Here is a 23,140-nt window from a genome sequence, read left to right as displayed (position 1 = left end):
GTGTTTTTACCAGAACAACTTTGGTGGGACTCAAATGTCATTGCAGCTGATTACATTAACCAAATAAACTTCTAAAGCAAAGGGGAAATACAATGTACACAGCTGGATTTTTGTGCCAAACAGGGAAGGTGAGAGGGTGGGAGGGCCATGACTCCCAGGTGATGCACCTGCAGTGGGACCTCTCTGGAGATCTGGCAGTTGAGGGACATTCAGGCTCGATTCACCTATGGGTACAAGTTCCCTTGGCATTACAACTAGCTGACTGCTCTTAGTCAAGCAGCTCTGGTCATGCAGTACTCAAATATAATTCTTCAATCTCATGAACCTAAGATGTATTTTACTTTGGCAAGCAGAAACCGTGCAGGTTTATCAGATAAGACAGAATGCCATAATTAAGGAAGATAATGTTCAGTGCTCTGATCCATGTTTTTGAATATGAATTCCTGTTTTTATTCCGTTGGCAAACATTCTTACAAAAAACTGTGAAGGCCTCTGTGTCTATAGATGTTGCCTGCATGCACACACGTTCGTGTTGATGCCCACTTTCACCACTCCTACACAAATACAGTTTGGCTGAACAACTAGAGTTATTTTGAGGTTTGGTTTAGTTTCCTGCACAGAACATGAGTACATTTTTACAAACAAAAGCACAGCTTTAAAAGCAGCTGGGCCCTCTGGAGATGGAGACGCTCCAGGAAGGCATGTGCAAGTCTGTGAGCAAGCAGAGTGTGGGTGTCCTGGGCCCGTGACGCAAGTGCCCGTGGGACCGCTCCAGCCGCCGTGCCAGGAGGCGATGGAGGAGCAGTTTGTTAAAGGTTGATGCTATGCCCTTTTCCCTCCTCCTCTCTTGYCTTTTCCTGCCTACGTGCTGCCCCCTCTGCTCTCCGCAGTTGGGAAATATTCCTTCAAAGAGGGGTAGGGAATCACGAGCTGTGGAGGTTCCCAGAGTGCGAGTGGGGCCAGGAGACGCTGGAGCGCCTGAAGAGCCAAGGGAAGCACGGAAAGCTCCCCGGCTCCTGGCCACCTCCTGCTCACTGTGCCCGGCACAGGCCAACACCGCGGCCCCGCTCAGCTGGGTGCAGCTCACGSCATGGCCAGCGTGGGCTGGCAGGGATGGCAGCGGGTCGGAGTGAAGAGGGCCTGTGCTGAGGGGATCACGCAGGGAACTGAGCCCAATTCTGCATTAAACAGCAGACGCTTCTTTCGCAGCATAGGTTGCAATATGTTTTCTCCTTCCTGCAGGTCCTGTGGCCATTTCCTCTATGTTTTTCCTCCCATCCCATTTTTAGGGATAAACAGCAGTATTTCGGCATTACTGAACAAGGACGTAACCACTGCTCGCTTCTCACAAGCCTTGGAGTTGTCCTTTGAGGCTTACCGCTTAATGAATTTGAATGAGGAAGGACAACTTCTCTCCATAACCTTAGGACCCTAGATCTTGCTTTATACAGAATGTGAGAGATGATCTCGAAGACAGGTGCTTGACTTAGTGGGATCACCTTATGCCAGGAAAGTTTCTGCTGTCCTCTGTCAAAAGTGAGATTTACTGAATCATGTTATTTTAAAAGCTTGCACCTGCCCACTTAGCTCTAAACATATTTTAGATGCATGAGTTTAGGAGTAGCTGCTGTCACAGAGAGGCCTGTTTTCAGTATGTTCTTTAATGGTGCTGTAACTGATTTTCCTCTCTATTGCTTGGTCATTCTGGGATCCACTTAGATAAAAAAAAGATGATATGGCTGCAGACAGAAGAAATGTCACAGAGGCCATAGCATGAAAAAAAGATTGATGCAGTACAGTAAATACCTGGTTCTCAGGATTTTAAGTTAATTATATTTCAAACATTATAATTGTATGTTTAATCAGGACTAGGGGGACTTAACCGTTAGGGCCTGGTCTGGAGACCCTTGCTGAGACATAGACCATAATTTCTGCAGGGTTAGGTCCCTGATGGCCACATTTAAATTTCACCACTAATGCCAAAGTGTTCAGAAGCATCCTAGTTTCTGGAGCATCTGAGGCTCCTTCTGAGACCTGTAATCTGCAGGTGTGCAGCATCTTCTGTTCAGGACTAGGGCTGCCCTGCCCCCAGACAACTGCTTTTTCCTTAGAGCTAAAAGCCCTTCATCTGTCAGCAGTCCCTGCATAAGGAGGAGCACACTGTGAATTCCTACAGCTTTGTTCATACTCTTTTGGACCTGACTGATTTTCTACCGCTAYTTGTTCCCTTTATTGCTAGGAAATAGAGCACATCGCAGTTCAGGACTCTGAAATGTAAGACTGCAACCAAAGTAGCCCCAAACTGCGGCTTGCATTTTCTGTGTTGTGCAGGCAGAGGCAGCGCCGAGGAGCTCAGCAGCATTCGCAGCTAACTTTGGAGCAGTCCTTGCTGGTACAAAGGGAGCATTTTCCATGCCCGTATTTGCCAAAACTATTTGCTTGACTTTGAAACCTTCCCACATGCCTCTACACAGATGGGTAAAAGGATTGTTTTTCCTTTTTCAGTCACAGTGTTTGTGGACTGCCGTTCCTGCCAAAGAATTCCTAGGAAACTTCCCGAAAGCCTGGGTAGCTCTCAGCAAAAGAGCTTTTCTGCCTCTGCTTCTCCTCCTTGCAGGGGCAAGTGTGGAAGTGTCAAGGTATTTTCTACCACATTTCCGTTACTGTGCAGTGATTTCTAAMAACTGGCGTCTTATTAAACATGCCTACCTTGCAGCATGCTCCTGTAGGCCGTGTCTGCGATAGCGTAGATATGGGGTGGCATCTCGTGCCTCTTCTTTCCTTTGTACATGTCAATAATCTTCTCTGAATAAATGGGCAGCTGTTTGTATGGATTTATCACAACACAGAAGAGACCTGAATATGTCTGCAAGGAAATTCAGATAAAAAAAAATGGAATTAGTATCAAGTGTTGTGTCTAGTCTGGAAACTAGACACAGGTCTCAGCTGCATTTAACTGATAGACTTTTAGCAAGTAACACTTTCTTTTGTATTCTCTCCAGTGTAACAAATGCCAGTAGTGACTCTGAATGCACAGGTATAGGTGAAGTTTCCAAGTGCACAAATAATAATTTCTAATAATTGAACTGCTAGAAAATGTAGATACATCATGCTTGGAGCTTGTTGTGCCCAGATCTCTTAACAGCATCTTCAGTTATTTTCACTACATAAAGTGAATCACCCTTATTTGAGATTACTTAAGACCCTTAATACTTTACAGTATTTCTTTGTATATGTATTTTAAGCATACTGGAATACATCCTCTGCCAAATTTTGTAAGCTGAAAACTTAGGTAATGATCTTGGACTGATGTTGGAAGGTCTTTTAAAAATGTGTACCCCACATAACAGTAATGCTTCTCTGAGAGTCCTTGAAAAAAAAAACACAGACGTTACAGGTGGGTGTCTAATCAGAATAGATATATGCCTTCACTACATGACCATCTCTGTTAAAAAAAAAAAAAAAAAAAAAAAAAAGGGAAGAAAAAATGTCTTTCTGCTTGCATTCTAATGCAGGTTTATGCAGGTTTTTATTTACAAATGTACATGTAGGCAAAACAAGGATATCAATTACAAGTTGAGAGTTGCCTATCTGTGTTTTAATTTTAAGAAAGCTCCATTTTTAATAACAGAATAATAGTACATGGCAATAGGTGATGAGCCATGTATCACAGTTACCCAGAGTGAGCAATTTGCAGGAGTTTCCCAGAGAAAAAAAAAAAAAAAGAAAGGAAATAAAGTCTCAAAACAAAAAAAGCCTTATACATTTTTCAGATGGTAATTGCAGGAGTGTTTCAGACAGACTATGGCTGTTGGCTTTAAAACCATGCCAGTTTAAGAAAGCTGAAATAATGTTTTGTTCTCTATGATTTAGCCATACRTCTGGCTGTTCCCCCCATGCTGGCATGTGAGTGTCGTGGTGCGTGGCCGCTCTCCGGGGTGCCCTCGTCTCAGGCCGTGGCTGGGGATGGCTCTCGCTGCGTAGGTCCCGCATGGGGACTGTGACGGGACATGTGGGAGGCTTGGCACAGGGATTTCCCTTTCCTGACCATATTAGGCAATGGTGCAACGCRGTCCCAGCGCAGCCCGAGCACTTTATATGGTATCGGGCAAACRGGGAGAGAGCATCTGTCAGCGAACAGCCCCCGGGGGCAGGTTGGGTGCTCTGCGCCRGGCAGGATTGCCTCTTGGGTCCTCTTGGTGTTAGTGACTGCCCCCTTTACCTTTGCAGGTTGTTACTGCTGTTGTATGATCTCAAGTGAGACTATCAGAAAAATCAAGCTGAGGATCTTCACCAGTTCGCAATAGCCTAAGCTAAAACCTTTTATGTGGAAGGTAAATCATTATCAAACTAGAATTTCACTTGTATTCAATTTCAGTTGTAATTCAGGATGACACCCTGTGTTAATCATGATGAAATGAACTTCAGTTTTGCAGGGACTGCAAAAGGTGAGACTTTTTATATTGGAATGACCCTTGGGGCTCTTATAGAAAGGAGAGCAGCGTATTTTTTTTCAGTACAAATACATTTACTGTATACATTCAGCTAATAATTCCTAACCAAGTAAGAAAAAAAAATTCCAATTCAGGAAATTATATAAGCCTCCCTTCCCAGGGATTTGTAGGTATGTGCYTGACTTTCATCATGCAGAGAATCCAGAGGCCTCAGCAGGGCTGTTTGTGTGCTTAGCCATGTGTTAATGTACCTAAGTGCAAGTTTAGGTTATTAAGGAAGGGAAAAAACTTGACTTGATGACATTCAGGAATCCCCAATTCTAACTGGATTGTGACAAGCACCTTAGGTCAGCTCTAGAAAATTAACCAAGTCCTCTTATTTAGAATTACAAACCATCAAACTATCTGCTTGACCAATACTAATTAAAAACTGATTTATATATGTAACACTTTGAAGACAAGTGAGCCAGTTGGCTAAGCAAGAGATTAAAAACAGGGAAGCTGTTTTCTCTGTGCTTTCATATGATCCCCCTGGGGAYAGAGTTTTTCTAGAGAGCTGGATCCAGTATCTCTTCCCAGAGGATCTGGAGACAGCTTGTGCAGGCCAGTTCATTAAGCTTGTCCTTTGGACAGTCATTGCTGGTGGGCATTTAAGAGATACACACATCTGTGCTGTAAATGCCCAAATTTGTGCAGAGAAGTCCTGTCTCTGGTTCCACTATCCATATATAGTTTCTCATATATAAGAAAGCATTTTGCAAAGTGGGGCAAAGATTGTATAAATACTGCCTGTAAATACAAGCAACTTGAATCTGCCCTCAGATCAGCTGAAGTTACGTTTATATCATCATTTTTGGTGTAATTGTTGACCAAGCACATTCTGTGCAATGCAAAATATAAGTTAGTGGCAGGACAGTTTTTGTCCATCTTTCTTAATTATCTTTAGTGAAGGGAGGAGGCCAGAGAGTTCTTCCAGTGTACAGTCACTCTCTGACTTTCGGTTCACATTCTGCACTAAATGCTTTTATTTAATAGTATTTGCTTGAAATTTGTAGATCAGATGATTTTTTTTTTTCAGGAAAGCTCCCTTTTTTTTCCTATGGGAGAATTCGCAATCCCCAGTTGTAATATTCTAAAGGAAAAATATTAAAAAATAAAGGCTACAATTTCTTTGTGTGTGTGGGACTCCAAGGAAGTCTTCCAAGGAAGTTAATCCATTCAAAGCCAAAACTTCTGTTTAGGTGCCTCCTATTTTTATTTCAACAGGTATGAGAGTTTCTAGCAATGTAGTACTGTATATTGCTGAGCAGTTCTAAGCAGTTTTTAGATGTTTGAAAATAGTAATAGATTGTTGTAATATGACAGAATATTTTAGTAATAACTACGACCGCCTTAAAATCTAGCCTTCTGAGTAGGAAAGTAGAATTATCAGATACCCTTGACTTTTTTTTTTTTTTTCCTCTAGGACAAATTCTTTACCTTATAATTGCAYTAGCTGCTTTTAGAAAGTAACTTTCTACAGAAAGAGAAATTAAAGTCCCGCAAGAATCCACAGAGTAAACATATGTTAGAAACAAGAATATCTCACAGAGTGTTGCTGAGAACAAAAAACTTGAAAAATTTCGTTTCTTCCARGAATCTTAATGATGTTAATTTTAATGCATTCTTGAAGGAAAGATCCTGAGCTTTAGCTCTTTTAAACTATGCATAATAACTAACAGATTACTATATACAGCTATACTGTGTTATAATATATCTAACTTGCATCTTATTTTCTGCTTCATTTCCTACCCACCCAATTTAGCATTCCTCATACTAACAATAAGAGCTCAGTTTGACTTCTAAAACCATGTTACTTAAGCTCTATGTTTTATTTCACTCATCAGTGGTCTGTGATAGAAAGAAAATTTTCATAGATTGAAATTGTAGGTTACTTGTCTACAGCATAGCATAGGGAACGTGTTTGTAAAATCAAAGATAGTGGCTAAGTTCCGTGGTAATTTTCGGTCTTTCTTACTATTTGATAACTGCTGATGAAGATAGATTTAAAATATGCATGTGTTAATACACTTGTGTGAATTGGAAGACAGAAAAATCTTGATCCAGATTCATATGAACATAGAGGAGATTCCAATTTGCCCAGACTTGCCAATCAGTAAATTGTCTAACAAGGGAAAGAAAACTGTGTTTTATTGGATGCATAAGCTTGGTCCAGTAACACTCAGGAATAGTCTTATTTCAATTTCAGTGAGATTATTCATATATTCAGGCCTGCACCAAACCAGAACTGTCAGCTGCCTTTCAGTGGGTGTTTGGCCTGAGAAAAGGCTGCATGATTTGGCTTTTCCATATGTTGTTTTTATACAACATATGGAACATATGTTGTGTAACATGTGCGGTACATGATCTGAGAAATTGTTCAAGTTTCCATTAGAAATCACTGGGAAGCCCTAATTTTAAAAGATACAGGATTGTACTCCTGTGTAGCTATCAGAGGGAACTTCAAAGGCAGTAATATTCTTTCTTTATTTAGTTTTGGGGAAGTTTAACTTAATTACAGCGGTTAAATAAAGATTCAAAAGAATCTTGGGGAATAAAATGAACTAAATTTTTTGGGTTGGGATCCCATTGCTGAGGAATGAGGACTTGCATGGCAATATGAGGACTATGTTTCTGGCTGTGGCCGGGAYGTCTCTCACTAATAACTGCACTTGATAGCAAGCAATGGGAAATGCTGTGTAAGTGTTAGTTCTACTTACATAAATTAAACCTGAGAAGTATCTCTCCCGCAGATTGTGCAGCACTGAAGCTTCATTGAGGCAAGTCAGCTCCGCCATGTCCTCCACCTTAGAGAACTTGGGAGGGTTCATCTTCTGGATGTCATCCTTGCTCAGTGTCACTTTCTTTCCATTTTCTGCCAGTTCAACTGTCACCTCATCCCCTTTCTCTTCCTTGATACTTGCAGCTTCAAATCCATGTTTCTCRGATGGAACCCAAACCAGTTTCTTTGCTGACCAGTCAGCCTGGGCGAGTGGGTTGTTAATGAAGTTTTTGTCCACAAAGAGGAATTTCTCATCATCGCTGAGAGGTTTTTGAGCCATTTTGACTCAGCAGTCACCTGTTGAAGAAAAAAAATATTCTGGTTTAAAGAGAGAAAAATGTGGAGAAATTCCAGCCAAAACACTTTTGTCAGATCTGCTCTTTGCAGTAGTTTCAAAGTGTGGCTGTTACTGTCGGGGACATATAACTTCAGTTATACGTCCARGGCTGCCCTTCTCTGCGTTCATCTGTAAAGGCAGAGCAAGTCATGGCCCTGGGACACTTAAATTCCTTACTTAGGGACAGCTGCAAAATGTGCGGGTGAGAGGTGAAGATTAGCCTTGTAGCCAGAGTTTAGCAGTAGAAATGTTTGTTAATGCCCTTAGACTCCCTGGCAATGCTACCAATGCTGAAATGACGTAAATCAAAAGCATCGTGTCAGTAAAACAAGCGAGAGTTCCTGAGCTGATTACCTATACTTGTTGGTGTTGTGCTACACGTCAGGCAGAAGAGGAAGGCAAAATTGATACTAGCGCATCTAGACTGTCAGGACCAAGACTACCAGCCAACTAACTTCCTGCATCCTCATCTCTTGCCCATCACAGAGTTAACTGAACTTGTATACACACAGAATTTCCCATCATCCAAATAACTTTGGGCGCAGACTAAAATAACAGACTAATAATGAAATAATTAGTAGAAGAGCAGTTCCCAGGCTGTGTTCTGGAAAGGACAGAAACAAACTTTACTTCTTGAGGACTATTTCTAATTAATGACATTTCATGTGGAGATCAATAAGATTAAGAAAAGGTTAAAAAAGAGACTTAGAAAAAGCATTGTTATCAGTATTGCTGGTGAAGGAGAACAAATTTAGTGTTGTCTTCTTTCCATGGCTCAGAATGTKAGAGTTTATCATCTAGGAAAGGTAAACGTGCACCATATGAGAGAAAGRGAGGAAAAATAAAATGACCCTGGAAATTAGACTAGCTGTTAGATACCATGTACCATGATCTCCATGAGTCTGGGAAAGGGTGGTGCTGGTCCCCCTGCTGCAGTGCAGAGCACAGGGAAGAGCGTGTGGCTGAGAAAAACATCACTGGGTTGCTTTCCTTACTGAGAATGGATTTAGTATTTACAGCATTTGAACAAGCATGAATCTTGAGGGAGTTCAGAGAACTGACTGCTAAAGAAGTCAGCAATCAAACCCTGTAAGATGAATAATATTTATATATAAAGACTGGGCTCTGTGGTACTTAGCCAAATAGACACCCTGTTTTCTTCCAAAAGGTGTTTTTTTTTTTTTTTTTTTTTTTCCCAAAAATCATCCCACAAACTGTTTTGTTTTGTTCTGTTTTGTTGCACAGCTAATCTGTGTGAGGGGTCTGAGAGAGCAGCATGGATCATATGCAAGGTAACCGCAAGCTTAAAAAAACAAAACTAGGATTTTAGAGGTGCCTGAGGGCACCTCATGATATCCTGTTTAAATTCAGTGGAAACGAGATGTCCCAGCTCCTTAAATTCCCTTGACAATTTTGCCATCTAAACATCTCCAGTTTTCCTCTAAACGTCTTCATTCTAAAGCCATCGTCCTTGTCTGTAAAGCTCCAGCAGGAAAACTGACCCAGGGCGTGTGTGTGCCCCTGTGTCCATCGTGCTGTGGGTGACGGGGAGGGAGATGGGGACCGGTGGCTTCCACGCACTGCTGTGCCCCGTGCTGTGTCCGTGGCCAGCGAGTCTCCACAAGCGAGCTCTGCTGGATGCGGTCCTTCACTAGGTCCCTGGGGAATCTTGGAAGAGAGCTGTGAGAGGAAACTATTTGACCTCTGTGTGGATTAAGGCAGAAAATGTTCCTGTTTGCCAAGAGGGCTGGTGGAGCTGCACAGCTCCAATAATGGAGATGGTATTCTCTCCGGCCGTGTTTTCCAACTGGAGCCCGAAGGATGAATCCAGCCTGACTCTGTGTGGCTCAGCAGGATAGGGAACACAGGGAGCGTTTCCCCACTGCCTGTCCTGCCACAGGGAAAGCAGAACATGCGGTGACAGTGGCAAGAGGAGCAAGGGAAGCCCTCGATGCTGCTCGACACCTCATTGCAGAGCCACAGCATTGTGGACACCCCGTTGCCTCCCAGCTTGCGGCCCATGAGTGGCTCTGCTCACCGGCAGTGGTCCTGGGACAAGGAGGTGCTGCCCCTCTCCTCCCGTGGCAGGGACACCAGACAAACTGGTGGACAAGCTTGGAGACAGGAGGGTTTTTCTCCCTTAGATGTAAGCACTGTATTTTTGGCTGTCAAACGTACCTAATGATCTGTGAATACTAGTTTAAACATGGTAAGATTGTACCCTAAAGAAGAAGTAGGAGATAAGCAATCTGAATCGGCTCAACAAACTCCTCTGAAGCATAGACAATGGTTGGAAAACTGTCTAAAAAGAAGCTTTTCAAATGTTCCTGTGAAATTAGAGGCTGAAGTCCGAGTAGCAGCTGTGTAAAACAGCAGTAACAGAAGAAAAGCAGTTTGCATCTGGATTATTTGCATCTGGATAAATTAACCTAGTTACTAGGGGGAATTTTCAAAATGGAAGAGATAGACGGTAGGCTGCAAGAACTCTATTAGTCTTGTTCCAGTGAGTGACATGCTGTGCAGAACTGTTCTTGAGAACCTTTCCTGAGAAGGTAARTCATTCCCTGGGTACCCACTCCCTGGATAAAATTATCCATTTGCTTAAGGAGATGGTAGAATCGTGTAGAAGATTAAATGCCCTTTAACACTCAGAGGTGAGCTATCCAGGGAGAGGGAGGAGAAGCAGTGATAGTAAAACAACTGACATGAAGTTTCCTGGCTTAGAAACATGCTGAATTTCACCAAGATCTGCATACCTGTGTTATTCCCATCTAAACCCCAAAGGAGCATGTAGGCATGGGCCTGTGTGGTCCMTGCACTGCCAGGGGGGCTTCTTTCTGTTCGCCCCTATTTGCTGCCCCGCTGCAGACAGGTCCTGTCGATCTTCGCTCTTCTTTCCCATGTCATGTCAGTGACAGAATTTGAATGCTGTCCTTCCAATCAGTTTATCCTGAGTATATTATTCCAAGTATATAGTATAAATATCTCCAGGAAGTGTACTTAATTAAAAGGTTWTTGGCTAAGCAGAATTGCCTCCTGGGTCATAGCTTAAAGGGTCTGCTTTTCCCCTAAYGAGGAGATAAATGATACTTCTCCCTTCCTCTGCAGGATGTGTGTGTCACTATGAAAGCTTATCACGRCTGCACAGGGAACTCCAAGTCTATGAGTTATTTCCAGAAATGAAGTCCTGCTCATGTAAGTGGTTTCTATTGGAAGGATGTAGCGGTAAACTGCTGTTTAACTCGAACTGTGTTTCTTGGGCTGCATTTGTTCTTCGCTAAGGTCTTCCCAGGTTGCTTATCTGTTACTTTTGCAGTACTTAACAGAATTACCCAACCAAGTATTACTTGAAAATAAACACAAAAGGATSAGTGTTCATCCTGTGTCCTGCACTTGGGAACTTGTTCCCTAGCACGATTGGCTCCATCAGGAGCACTGCTGTTGATCCTTGCTGGCCTTTTACCTTTCCCAGGTGGTCCCTGGGACCACCCTCAAAAGCTTACTCTCATCACAGATATTTCTATCTGGCCATGAAGCTATCACGGGTATTAATTTATTAAAGTTTTCAACACAAGAAGAAAGTCTGTATTAAAAAAGATAATATTCTTAGTAATTTCATAGAGCTGTATTTGATGAATACTCAGGGTGTATTTTCTGCTAGAAAATACAGACAATGCTAGAATACACTAGCATTGCCGGTAAATATCTTTCCCTTCCTGTCAAGTTGTCTAACCTCTGTTAATGAAAGCAAGTTATTACATAATTATGATTAAATATTTGATAGTTCTTTTAATTCTCCATAAAAATTGGCCCAGATTACTATGTTGTAAATCGTAAGGAAGAAAAGAAGAATGGAAAAAAAAAAATGGATTCCATTATCTGGGACAAATTCCCTTTATCTGGGAAACAGCAGATATTTYAAATACTCCAAAATACCATTCTATTAAGTAAAGCAGATTCTGTGAGTTCATTAGAATCCATAAATAATCCCTATTTTAACTGGACTATGCACAAGTTGGAAAGTCGTCCCTTGCTCTTTGCTTCTTCTAAAATTAACATACTTAAAAGCCAACAGATTTGCAACTAATAAGCTTCAGTGGGTTATAAAGAGTCCGGATCCTCTGCATACATCTATGCATGCTACCATATATGGCGATGTTCTTCTCAATACTAGCTGTTCCGCAAAAATGTAATGATAACAAATTCAAAACAAATACCTTTTAGGGACTAGCGTGTCAATTGCAAATGAGATAATAAAAATCATTGTTTACATCTAAGCGAACACAGCCAGAAAAGAGTATCATGCTCTAAGCTCAAGTGACTCTTTAATCGAGCGCTTCACTTTCCAGTGGTTCATCATTTTAGCCTCTGTATTAGTGGCTTAAAAGAGCTGGGAACCTTGAGAGTTCAGAAAGCTGGTCCACGCACAATCTCTTTTTGAAAACTGACCCTTTGGGGGAAATTTTCAGTAAAATAAAAGATTGGATTGTTTTTAAGCAAGTGCGGATTAGAAAGACCTAATTGAGAAATAGATATTAGGTGATATATTATTGATGCACTATCTTATGATTTGTTAGATTTAAAATATCTCATATTGCTTATTCATTATAGTCACACACATACACCTCTCACATGCACTTCTGTGTGGGGGTCAGTGTGTATACAGACCCATACATACATACACGTATAGGTATGTGTGTGTGTCTGTCAAAGAAACCCGTTAACTTCTGGGATAACCCTGAAGCTGCTTTCTCTACTGCCATCTACTGTTTTCTTAATTTAATCACAGTATTTAGAAGTTTGTTGCTTTTCTCTTTAAAATTTAAAAGCTTGTCTTTTACTTTTTAAATTACTYGAATGCAGTTCAGTGAATCATCTAATTAGTTTTGCCTAACCTTATTCCTTGYATAGTAAAACATGTATATCTAATAGCAAGCAATTTTTTCTTAACTTTGAAGCATTTTTGCTGTTTACAGAACAAGTGACCGACAAGCTAATTATTCAGTTATATTTTCGTTAAGCAGCCTATGAAGCGTGTTATTTCCCTTTACTAGCAGTGAAAATGCAGCAGTGTTTGCAGCAGCTCCAGGCCAGGTCCCTGCACCCAAGGGTCCCTTGCTGCAGTTCCCCGCCACCCTCCACAGCCTGGTGTGAGACCTGCCCCGGAGCACCTGTGCACTCTCACCAAGGAACACTGTCCTTAATGCATTTAAAGCAGAATTCAATTAATGTCATGCAAATCAAGGTAAGTCAGCTGAGCGTGTCTGGTAGGTCTGCTGCCACTTCTGAAGTAAATCAGTTCTTCTMTTCATTGATAAACTCTTCTTCAGGTAATGTACTGAATGTGCTCGCAAAATAGCGTAACATCTAGCTTGCCAAATGATCCCATCCTACAGGGCACTGGCTCCCAGCCCCTTTCCCAGCAGGGATCTCCTGGGGCCCCGTGGTACTTACGAGTGTCCAATTAGGGAAGCAGAGAGTGAATTGGAGAGTCGGGAACCTGTGCAGCCAAGAGCCGGGACAGTCCAAGTCCTCRCTGCCTTCGCAGCCTCCCTATATAGAGGAGGAGAAGCTTGTCAGTGGGGAGGGGCCCTGGAAACCACGTCCTGCTGGAAAATCCTCACCGTACCTGGCCTAAACAAGATAGACCTAGCCAAGATGTTGGTGCCCAGAAGGGCCTAACTGCTGCCCCCTCTTCACCAGGCTTCTCCTGGGTGAGCAGGCAGGTACTTTGGGGGCTTTCTCAAGGGGCCCGTGTGTCGCAGGAAGGCACCAAAGAGGTGCCCCTAGCTCACAAGTTCAGAGGTTTTGCTTTTTCCTAGAATGAARTGATTTGGCCAAGGAAATGGATCTTTAACCCCTTGCTGCCTTGGCAGCAGCCTCACCCCTTATGGCCCAAGCCCAGGAGAAGGACAAAAGCCGGACTGTAGTCCAGAGTCACTCGGGAGGCCCTGCGTTTACACGGGCTAAGCTGAGTGCAGGGGCTGCCGAGGAGAGGGGGTTATTCCTGGTGCCAGGATGCGGGGGCGGAGGTTGCACTGGGCTTCCTTGTGTTTATGCAACGTGCAGAGCCCGGGGCTGTCTGAGTCTGGCTTGCCCCTGGGAATAGAGGGTTGTTTCCCAGCTCCCCAGCAGATTCCCCAAAGTTTCTCTTGTGATGTGTTGCTCAGCTCAGTTCCTGAGAGAGGACTGTAAATAGTTTTTCATTTTTAAAGAAATACCTCCCTCTGTCCATAAAAGGAAGAGCAGAACTAATAGAGAGCTAAAGGGGAGCAGTCCCTGGGATGCCATGRAAAGAGCAGGAGACAGCACCGTCTGCTGGGAGAGGGGAAGGGAGGACATGGCGCTTGGAGCCAGACCTGGGAGGCGATGGAGGGATCTGCTCCTCGTCAACCCTCCCTCACACCCCCGAAACCTTCAGGCCCAGCCTCCACTGGTAGCCAACAGCCTCGTGCAGCAAGACCTGTGGATGGAGACATCCCAAAAAGGGAAAGCTAGGATCCTCCAGGAATTCCCATCGATGTGCCAGATACAAAATACCGAAACAACCCCCACTCAGCAACAGGCTAAATATGGTGTATACTGAAAGGATCAGAGCGCAGTCCTGGGTGAAATAATTTCCCTTGACATCAACAATTCTGTCCTCTCTGGAAAATAAGCTCTCCTGGAGAGGGTGCGTGAGAGTCTCATTGGTCTCAACATCCTAAAAATCTACCCCCGAAAGGAGGCTGGGCTGCAAACCTCTGGTGTAACCAGGTTTCAGTGCCAGTGTTTGAGGGTGTGGGGCAGACCCTGGGTCTAGCTCTGCCCAGTGGTGCAAAAATCCGGGCAAATAGCAGGGGAAGAGAACGGGAATCCCTTCCCTGACACATTCCAACATCATCACCTACAGACATGAGCTTTTCGATCATGCCCAGGCCTTAGCTGGAAAAGACCAATCCTCCCAACAGAGCGAGGCTTTCCGCGGGCTGCGCTCGGGAGCGCCGGACGCAGGGTCACATCTGCTGCCGTGCGCGGTGTCCGGCGGCCGTGCGGAGCCCTCCGGCATGAGGAAGGGAGCGGTGGCATATCGAGGTCTTGCACGTGTGATTGTGCTGGAACAGAGCCAGGGGAAAGGATAGCCGAGATGTAAAGCCAAGAAGCTGACCCCTGTTAGCAAAAAGTTCATCACTGAGTGCTTCATCTTGTTTTTTTCAGCCTTTTCTCTGTTGCAAGCCTAGCTTTTAAGTAGGAGTATAGTGAAATGCAAGGGGATCCTCAGGAAAGAATGATCAGATTAGCAGTCATAAAACTTATCCTAAGTAGTTCCTTATAAACCCATACAGCTGTTTCACAAAACCAGACACATTTTAATAGTAGCTTAAAAAGGAGTGGAAATTATTCCTGCTGGTTTGCAAACGACTGCATGTGCACACGCMGGCTTGCTGTCTGGGTAGTATGTTTAACAGAGGCAGTGGTAGAGGGTGATATATGATGTGACTTTAAACTGAACTGGAAAGTTTAAAGAGGATTACTGCTGGGAATGCAACAGTGGCACTCCTGAGCTATGTGGGGTGGGAACTGCAAAGTGCGTGGCATCTAACCTTGATTTAAAAGTTAATATAAGAACATACTAATTATATGGCCTGTTTGGGATTTACTAAATGTTGAGGTGCCTTTTTCATACCAAAGCTGCCTGAGAAGGATGGTAAAAATGGATGGGTAATATTGGGTCCCCAAATCTATCAACCACAAAATAAGCTTAATTAAAAAAACTTCTATTTTTAAAATATTTTTTCTAGAAAAAGAAGATAGTTTTGAGCAGTCTGCACTAAAATGTCTCCTTGCTGAATTTGCAMTGAAAATACTGTACTTGAAAAGAAAGAGCTTTGAGAAGGAAAGCAAGCAACTTCCAGCTCTCTTATCCCCATTCAACCAGAGTGCAATGGAGGAAAAGAAGAAAAACATGTAATGAATTACATTATTAAATAATGTGCTTCATACAGGTAAACAAATTATTTTCAGATTTATTATTTTAAAGTATATGCAACTATATTTCTTCTTTAAGCTGACAAATGTAATGGAAGCTAGCAAATGTAAGTGGTGGGTTGTTGGAAGCCAACAAACATACTTGGCAGATTAACACCTTTGTAAAGATGTACACTTCCAACATGAGGGATAGTCTGCCTCCAAATGAGAAGAAAATTAAGCATGAGAGGAATCTGGCAAGGCAAAACAGTCACAAACTGCTTATCTGCTTAATGCTACACCTTGTGCTTAATGCTGGATGCAGGTCAGAATCCTCAGCCACCTCAGAATTGAATTTTTATTGACCTGATAAACTCAGACTATATGAACATACAAGCTCTAAACCAGTTGGAAACCAACTCCTGATGAAAGAATGTCTTTTAAAGTGTGAACAAATATTTCTGGGTTTCTCTTCCTAAACATAATCACCAAGTGATAATTAGTTGTCCGGAAAAGAGATCAACTGACACCAAGATGCCACTTGATAGAAAGAGTTCTCAGGAAGGAAAGTGTAACCGACTCCCTGGAGCCTTTTGATAAAGCTTAGAAAAATTCTTCTGTGTACATGACAGAAACTAATACCTCTGAAATAACATCGATGCTCTAGATTCTAGAAACAGTTTCCTCTGATTTTAGAGGAGGGCAAAAATTTCTTTTTTAAGACTTTTTTTTTAAGCTTGTGTGTTAGGTTCTTCCAACATGCTTTCCAGATCTGATATCCACACCAAACTGCACTGCCTCCTTGTCACCTTCATTTGCAATACCACACTTGGATAAAGAACAGCCTCTTTTAAGTTAATTCCTGTTCCTAAACTACCTTAGTTTAAACTTTTAAGGAATATTTTTAAGAGCATCCTCATTGTATAGGATTTGCATTTCCTCTTCATACTTTAAAAAAGAAGACAAGCTGACACTCAGAGAATTTGCTACATGTTTGAATTTGAAAGATACTCRTATTTCATTTACTGTCAGGATAAATGCTGGACCATTTGAATGACATTACACAAGTATATTTTCACAGATACATTTAAAAGCTTTCTTGTAAAAATAAATATTATTAAAGCATACTATTTGTTTGTACAATAAATTTTCATGTTCCAAAAACCACTAGATGAACCATTTGAATTAGATGMAACTAATGTTGCCCAGAGAGCAAATAGACCAGCTCCTACCCCCTGTACCAGCACAGAACGTTGCACCGAGAGCTGTCTCCTCTACTGCCCAGCCCAAAGAGAATGGTCCTCAAACTCTCTTCTGTCCAAAATGGTTTTCTACTCTGATTTCAGATATGCACCTCCACTTAAAAATATTCTTCTAACAGCCTCTGCTTTCATGGTGTGCAGACCACGATCATGCTGAGCTGTGTWCTTAAAAAAGGATGAGGACCAAACTGCCTTTTACTTTTCTCTATCAGAAGAAAAGTACTGCTGCATTTCTACCATGAAAGATCTACCCATGTCCTGGGGAGCTCTGTGACAACTGGACAGTTTCTGTATGACCTGTACTGGGAAGACACAAAACAGACATTTAGTTGGGCTTGTCATGCTGCGAGATTTGCATAGCACCGAAAGTTACCACTTCTGTGTTTCCAGCAAAGTCTTTTTCTTTGCCCTTGAAAAGATGATTCAGATTTTGAGCATACCTCTGTTAATTGGACTCTCTTGGTTATAGAGAAAGAGGCATCTAGAATTTAACCTCTGAAAAACACAAAGGTAAAAATTCAGGGTTTTGTTTGCCCAGAAAAATCACAGCTGGAGTCCTTAGAAGTTCATTTTTGCAACTTACCATCGAGGCACTTGGAGCTCACTGCAAAATGAAGATTTGCAGATAATACTTTAAAAGACAAGTTTTCCACTGTATGCTGAGAGAGAGGAATGATAAAGGGAGAAATTGGTCATTATGTGAACGAGTATTTCTGCTAACGTGGCAGGGAAGAACCATAATAAGAGGCAGATCATCCCAGATGATAACTTTAACGTAGAGTTTCAACTAAGTAGTTGGATTTTGATAGTGTTAACATAGCAAACAGCCACGGTATATGCAAGGATTAACGGGCTTACTTAACCCAACAGCCCATTACAATTGATGCAAAGCTACATAAGTCTTATATTTGAATGAGGTAAATCTGTAAATATATCCTTGCTACCCACCCCTGTGGGACCAGTCTTGAAAGAATCAGCAAACGGGGAAGGAGCTGGCAGCAGGGCCAGGCACAAGGAGGGCTTGAACTCGCTGCTCATCCTTGAAGCAGTAAATGCAGCTTTCTCTTATATTATAMCGATAAACATTCTCTGCAGTTTCACATCACAGTCTAGACTACTGAGTGAAATGAAAAACACCTATAAGGCTTAAATAAGTCAAATCACGAGTAAAGCAGAGACTGTACAACACAGGGTACTCTTAATGAAATTCACCACCTGCACATTCTCTTTCATTTTTACGACAGTCTGTGTTATTTTTCATGGACCCCTACAAGCTCTGCTTTTAAAATAAAATGAAAAATATTGCAGCTAAAAAATAGTTATGGGAATCAGTAATCTATTATCAACTTTATTTTTACTTTCCCCTGACTTCGACCTTCATGTTCTTTGGGAAAAAAAGTTCCTCCCCCTCACATACACTTAGCTTTACACCACACAATTTATAGCAATTCCGGATGGAAAAGACTTGCCCTTGTTTGTTTGTTGGCATGAAGATAAAAATAAGTCCTGGTTTCCGGAGAATTAAAAACAACTATTTCTTTAAACCATGTTAATTTTGTTTTCAAATTTATTTTTCCATACTTATCTGAAGGTAGCAGAAGCCACTTTTTAAACAAAAAATATTAAAATATCCATTTGGAACCCTGTCAAAACACCATACATAATAAAACATTTTTATTGCAAAATGCAAGAAAAAAATACTCTAAGACATCATAAAAAGTGCAGGAATTGTATCATGTCTGATATGTTTTTATTTTTATAAAATCAAGTAATGTTAGGTCCAATTCTAGACAGAGGCTTGACTAATCTGACTTCATATACAGTTTTCTTTCAAACAGCAATGGAGGAAGATGTCCTTTGCTAACTTTTTTTCTTMTTATTATTATTGGCAATTAATATGACCCTGTCTTCCTGTCTGGTAGGTTTTACAAGCTGAAGTGGTCCCACTGGATATGATGGAACAACTAATGTAATGAGTAGTTTCTTAAATTAACTCCTGAAGATCTTTATATGAGAAACGCACAGATGAAAGATATCATCTGTTTATACTTGGTAGAACAAGGGGCTCCTCGATGACAGTGCCAGCCATCGTTCCTGGTTCTGGAATTCTGTCTGAAAATGAAGCATAGGCAAATGATTCATGAGTATTTTCATGCATCTCCAGATCCAAAGATATATTTTTTTTTTCTGCTAATTTGGAACCTGGTACAGAAGATTATCATAGGAAACCTGGGCAATATTACAGTTATATTTTGTCCATACAAATCCGTGGAATAACAGATTATTAAATGCATTATTTAAGATTAGATCTAAGACAACTTCAGGCCAGGTACAGTGAAGGAATTAACAGAACCACTAGTTTTCACTCTTTATATCAGGATTCTGTTTTCTTATATAACAGTTTATTGAAACACTCATTCAACAACATAAGCAAGACAATTTCTAATACGAAAAACAAGTTATGTTAAATATAAGACCTAAAAGATGAGTTTATGAATGCACTTCATCATATTAATATGACGCTTCGTTTAAACAGTTAGGTAATTGGTACTTTAAACCCACTGCCTTTAGGTCTCTGCTGACATATTCTTGAAACATATGTAAAAATAATATCAGACTATAGTTATCTTAAGGTTAAAAGCCTTAGAGCTTTACTTTTGTGTTTTTCTTTAGTTCAAGGAGCAACAAGCAATAATACCTGATAACCAAACCTGAGTCTTTTAATTGACTCTACAATTAAATCGCTATGTGAAATTCCTTTGGGGACCTGCACAGAGTCCATTTCAAAACTAAGATACAAAGTCCTACTTAACAAAGAAAAGAACCTTCTGTAATACTTAGTTTAGTATTTGAAAAATGGAGAAGCTTCTGTCAGGAATAAGAATTTTCTAACRGAGACCAGTTAGAGCACTTTTGGTACAGAAGTTGTACTTCTTTGGCACCCTCTTCTGGCAGAAGGGAAACAGCAGAGTATCAATGAATCTAATTATTAAGGAGAGTACTTAGTCCCTCTCTCACACTTTTTAGATTTCTGAAGACTATCGCAGTCCTCAGGTTTTTCATTACAATGCACTGTTGAAAATTACATAAATTTGGGTGTCTGCAATTTTAAAAAATTCTTTCTTTCTAAATAAAATACATTCCCATTTCAGAGGGAAATTACTGCTACTGACACATCTGATGGACAGTCAAGTAGTTTTGAGGATGATACATTTGTATGGCATTTATGTTGTCTTGTTAACAAAACAGTAGAAAAGAGGCAGGCCTAGCAGCTTTCCTAAGTGGTCAATTATTTAAACAAATAGGTAGCTTCAGAAGTCATAGGTAGGTCTTTTATGAACTGAATACAACAGGACATTCCTTAAACGAATAGAGGAGCAACAGGCATGTTTTTGAGGTAAAAACAGTGTTGTACTGAGGAATTTTTCTTCCAAAAAGCCCATGTCATTCAAAACGTTACTTGCATACAGAAGTAATACCATGTCCACCTCCATGTTCATGCAGCTATAAGCAAATGTATTATGCTAAAACACTAATCACAAAATTTCTGCAAAAATTACCACACACACCTTTTTGATTTCTTTCAGTAGTCAGTTTGCCAAGATTCTGCCTTGGATGGTTCAGCAAAGACACTTTTGGAAGAGTAGTTGATGTACTTTCTTCTTTACCACGATGCAAGAAATGAGCTATGATTCCATACAAGAGAGGTCTGCTTAAGAGAGAAAAGTGACATAAGCAGTCTATAAAGTCTATGAAATACTAAGCATTATGCTAAAATAAACAAACAAGTTTTTAGACCTTAGACCTTTAAGACCTGTTTACTCTTAGAACATGTACAAATGTCCTTAGAATAATTAAAATGCATTATACTGAGTGCAATTATACAAGTAACCACAAACCTAAGCTCATCCTGAAGACCAAAGTCATCTCAAAAATCCTGCACCTGGAGACAGGCTCAGCTAAACTGCGCATCCTTTGTAGGCAAAGAACCACAGCCTGCCTAGCATGTGAATACAGGTCCACATTTCCACACATGCAATACAACATATCAGACTTTGAAAYTACTCACCACCAGACATCCCAAACTTGATCCTTCTTTACCACAGGACAGACGGTTTGAGCCTGAACTACAGAGGACATTGTGCACTGTCCTCAGAAACCTGTTTCAGTACCTTATCTCATGGACCATGGCATATCATATTATAAATTCATATCTAATCTCAGAGTGTAATAATTTTTATTGATCTGCAAGAGACTAGTGGTTTTGAGTGCAAGTAAYGGCCCCATGTTTGAGTCTTGCATGTTAGACTAGACGTGCTCTAATCACACTAAGAACTAGGGAGGTAACATTTCAATATGCTTTCTAATGATACTAAAGTGAAATGAATGCTATTGACAGTGGAATGTCATGTGCACAACAGAAAATACTATGTTTTCCCAAAGTGCTGCTTACATTGATCTGCTATTTGCATCTTCAACAATATTCAGCTCTTTGACAAGAAACTCTCTATCCAAGGGCACTTCAGGTTGGCCAGATTCTGAAAAAGAAATTTCCAGAGAATTCTTAAGATTGGTATGAAAAATATCATCAATGTAACCTTTAAAGTCTGAGAATCAGAGTACACACTTTGACACTGAAAATACCCAACTTTATATTGTATTGCTTCAGACTAACAAGATTTGCAATAGCATATTAGGATGTTTAAGTTCACACTAAAAAAAAAACTAAGAAAAATACTGAAGTCTTACAGCATCATGATGAATTAAACAGGGAAACTMTTTCTTTTCTAGAGAAATACTATTATCAAGCAGATGGCACACATTAAGTACAACATAGACTGCACTTCCCTCTCTCCATTACGATGTCTGTAATTTGAACAGAATGAAATATGCTAACATATCAAGTTATTTCCTATCAAGTGTAATTACATGCAGTACTAGATAAATGATAGGCAGATAGCATATGAAAGATAGAAATGAAAGGTAGATAAAGCTACCTTTCAGAGGATGTTGTAGTCTGAACAGCTCTCAAATACCGATAATTTAAAATAGCCAATTACAGTAACACTTAACGTGTTCAAAAACATGAATGCTCTTAACATATTTAATAAATATATAACCTAGTTTCTGATAAACATCATGTGCATCAGGTGCCAGGATTGTTATAAGTCAGGCTATAAGTCAGGCTATTTAAATTATACTTTAGATGATTTTTCAAATAATTTTGTTCCTTCATTTGTAGGTTTTCTATTATCTATTTTACCCAAATACCCCTGAGAAAAAAAAAGTGTTACATGCTTAAAAAAATATTGTTAACTATTTTCCAAAAGTGAACATTCCATATTGTCATTTTGCAGGCTGTGGGAAATCTTCTTGTTTATGCATCAATTTCTCTGTCAAAGCACATGTCTCAAGGAAAAACAACAAAGAATGTAAGGGGGAACTAATGATATGAATCAGCTTAAYGCTGCTAATAAGGCAGTATAAAGTGTCTGTGCCCTACTTATAGCTATTGTAAGACAAGGCAGGACAGCTTGGTCACACTTATTACTGTCAGAACCCTAGCTGAACAATGATGGTAACAGGTGATGACAATAGTGAAAAATTGTACATTTGCCCCAATACCTGCAGTTAAAACAGATGCCGCATACTTGTATTTGTTGTACTCCAGGTATTCACGGATGAGTTCATTGATCAGCAGGTTTTCATGGCACAGCGCTGGCCGTGGTTCGCTTTGGTCGTCCAGTGCATTGAAAACTTCAGCTCTGATCCTTGCCTTTATTTGCCCGAGCGCACCTCTTTTTTCCAGAGTGTCCTTTAAAACTATTATTGCAAAACAAACAAACAAGCAAGCAAGAAAGAACTGTTAGCATAAAGCCACGTGTGTATTAACCACAAACACTGTAAGCACAGTATGTTTTTACATGGACACTGATACAGATGATCCACCCATTTGCATGCCAGCAACTACACTGGGAACATTACAAATAAAAACTCAGATTGTAAAGAAATCAAGATTTAGTTTTGGAATAGTGAAGGGGTTCCGGTAATTTCAGAGCGCATGTGACGGCATCAGAGGCTGGAAGATGCTCTCAGCAAGCAGAGCCCCGAGCACGACGGGGACAGGRGCCGCGTGGCAGCGCTCGGGGCGCTTCCCAGCGGGCTCCAGGCAGAGTCGCAGGCCCCGCCAGCGGCTCCGAGGCCCGAGGGGCCGCTGGCCGCACGACGCGGTCCCGGCCGCCCTCCCCAGCGCCGCTCGCGCGTCCCCCGCCACCTGCTTTGAGCTCCGCCACGGTCGCCATGGCCCAACGGCTCCGCC

General features: G+C 41.1%; 2 protein-coding genes across 7 annotated transcripts in view; both read right to left on the bottom strand.

The window, feature by feature from the left end:
- MYH11 (myosin heavy chain 11) overlaps positions 1-13,119 on the bottom strand; it is a 54,398-nt gene extending 41,279 nt beyond the window's left edge. For both annotated transcript variants that reach the window (XM_026053963.1, XM_026053964.1), the window contains exons 1-3: positions 13,067-13,119; positions 7,214-7,572; positions 2,710-2,866 (exon numbers count right to left, since the gene is read on the bottom strand). In XM_026053963.1, coding sequence (XP_025909748.1) covers positions 2,710-2,866; positions 7,214-7,555 — 499 coding nt within the window. In that variant the 5' untranslated portion in view covers positions 7,556-7,572; positions 13,067-13,119. The remainder of the gene's footprint in view (positions 1-2,709; positions 2,867-7,213; positions 7,573-13,066) is intronic.
- A 5,410-nt stretch (positions 13,120-18,529) lies between these two features.
- FOPNL (FGFR1OP N-terminal like) lies at positions 18,530-23,134 on the bottom strand. Of its 5 annotated transcripts, none has more exons than XM_026054247.1 (5): positions 23,096-23,134; positions 22,447-22,644; positions 21,275-21,359; positions 20,391-20,533; positions 18,530-18,933 (listed from the first exon to the last, which is right to left on the bottom strand). In XM_026054247.1, exons 1-5 carry the CDS (start codon positions 23,121-23,123, stop codon positions 18,857-18,859), a joined length of 531 nt encoding a protein of 176 aa, XP_025910032.1. In that variant the 5' UTR covers positions 23,124-23,134; the 3' UTR covers positions 18,530-18,856. The 5 variants fall into 5 exon arrangements, with proteins under 5 accessions (XP_025910032.1, XP_025910033.1, XP_025910034.1 ...); XM_026054248.1 differs by having other exon boundaries at positions 20,391-20,530; XM_026054249.1 differs by lacking the exon at positions 23,096-23,134 and adding an exon at positions 22,771-23,002.
- Positions 23,135-23,140: the final 6 nt, after the last annotated feature.

Source organism: Nothoprocta perdicaria, unplaced genomic scaffold (assembly GCF_003342845.1).
Source record: "Nothoprocta perdicaria isolate Ctin4 unplaced genomic scaffold, notPer1 scaffold_12, whole genome shotgun sequence".
Lineage (NCBI taxonomy): Eukaryota > Metazoa > Chordata > Aves > Tinamiformes > Tinamidae > Nothoprocta > Nothoprocta perdicaria.
This window is presented reverse-complemented; position numbering and strand designations above follow the sequence as displayed.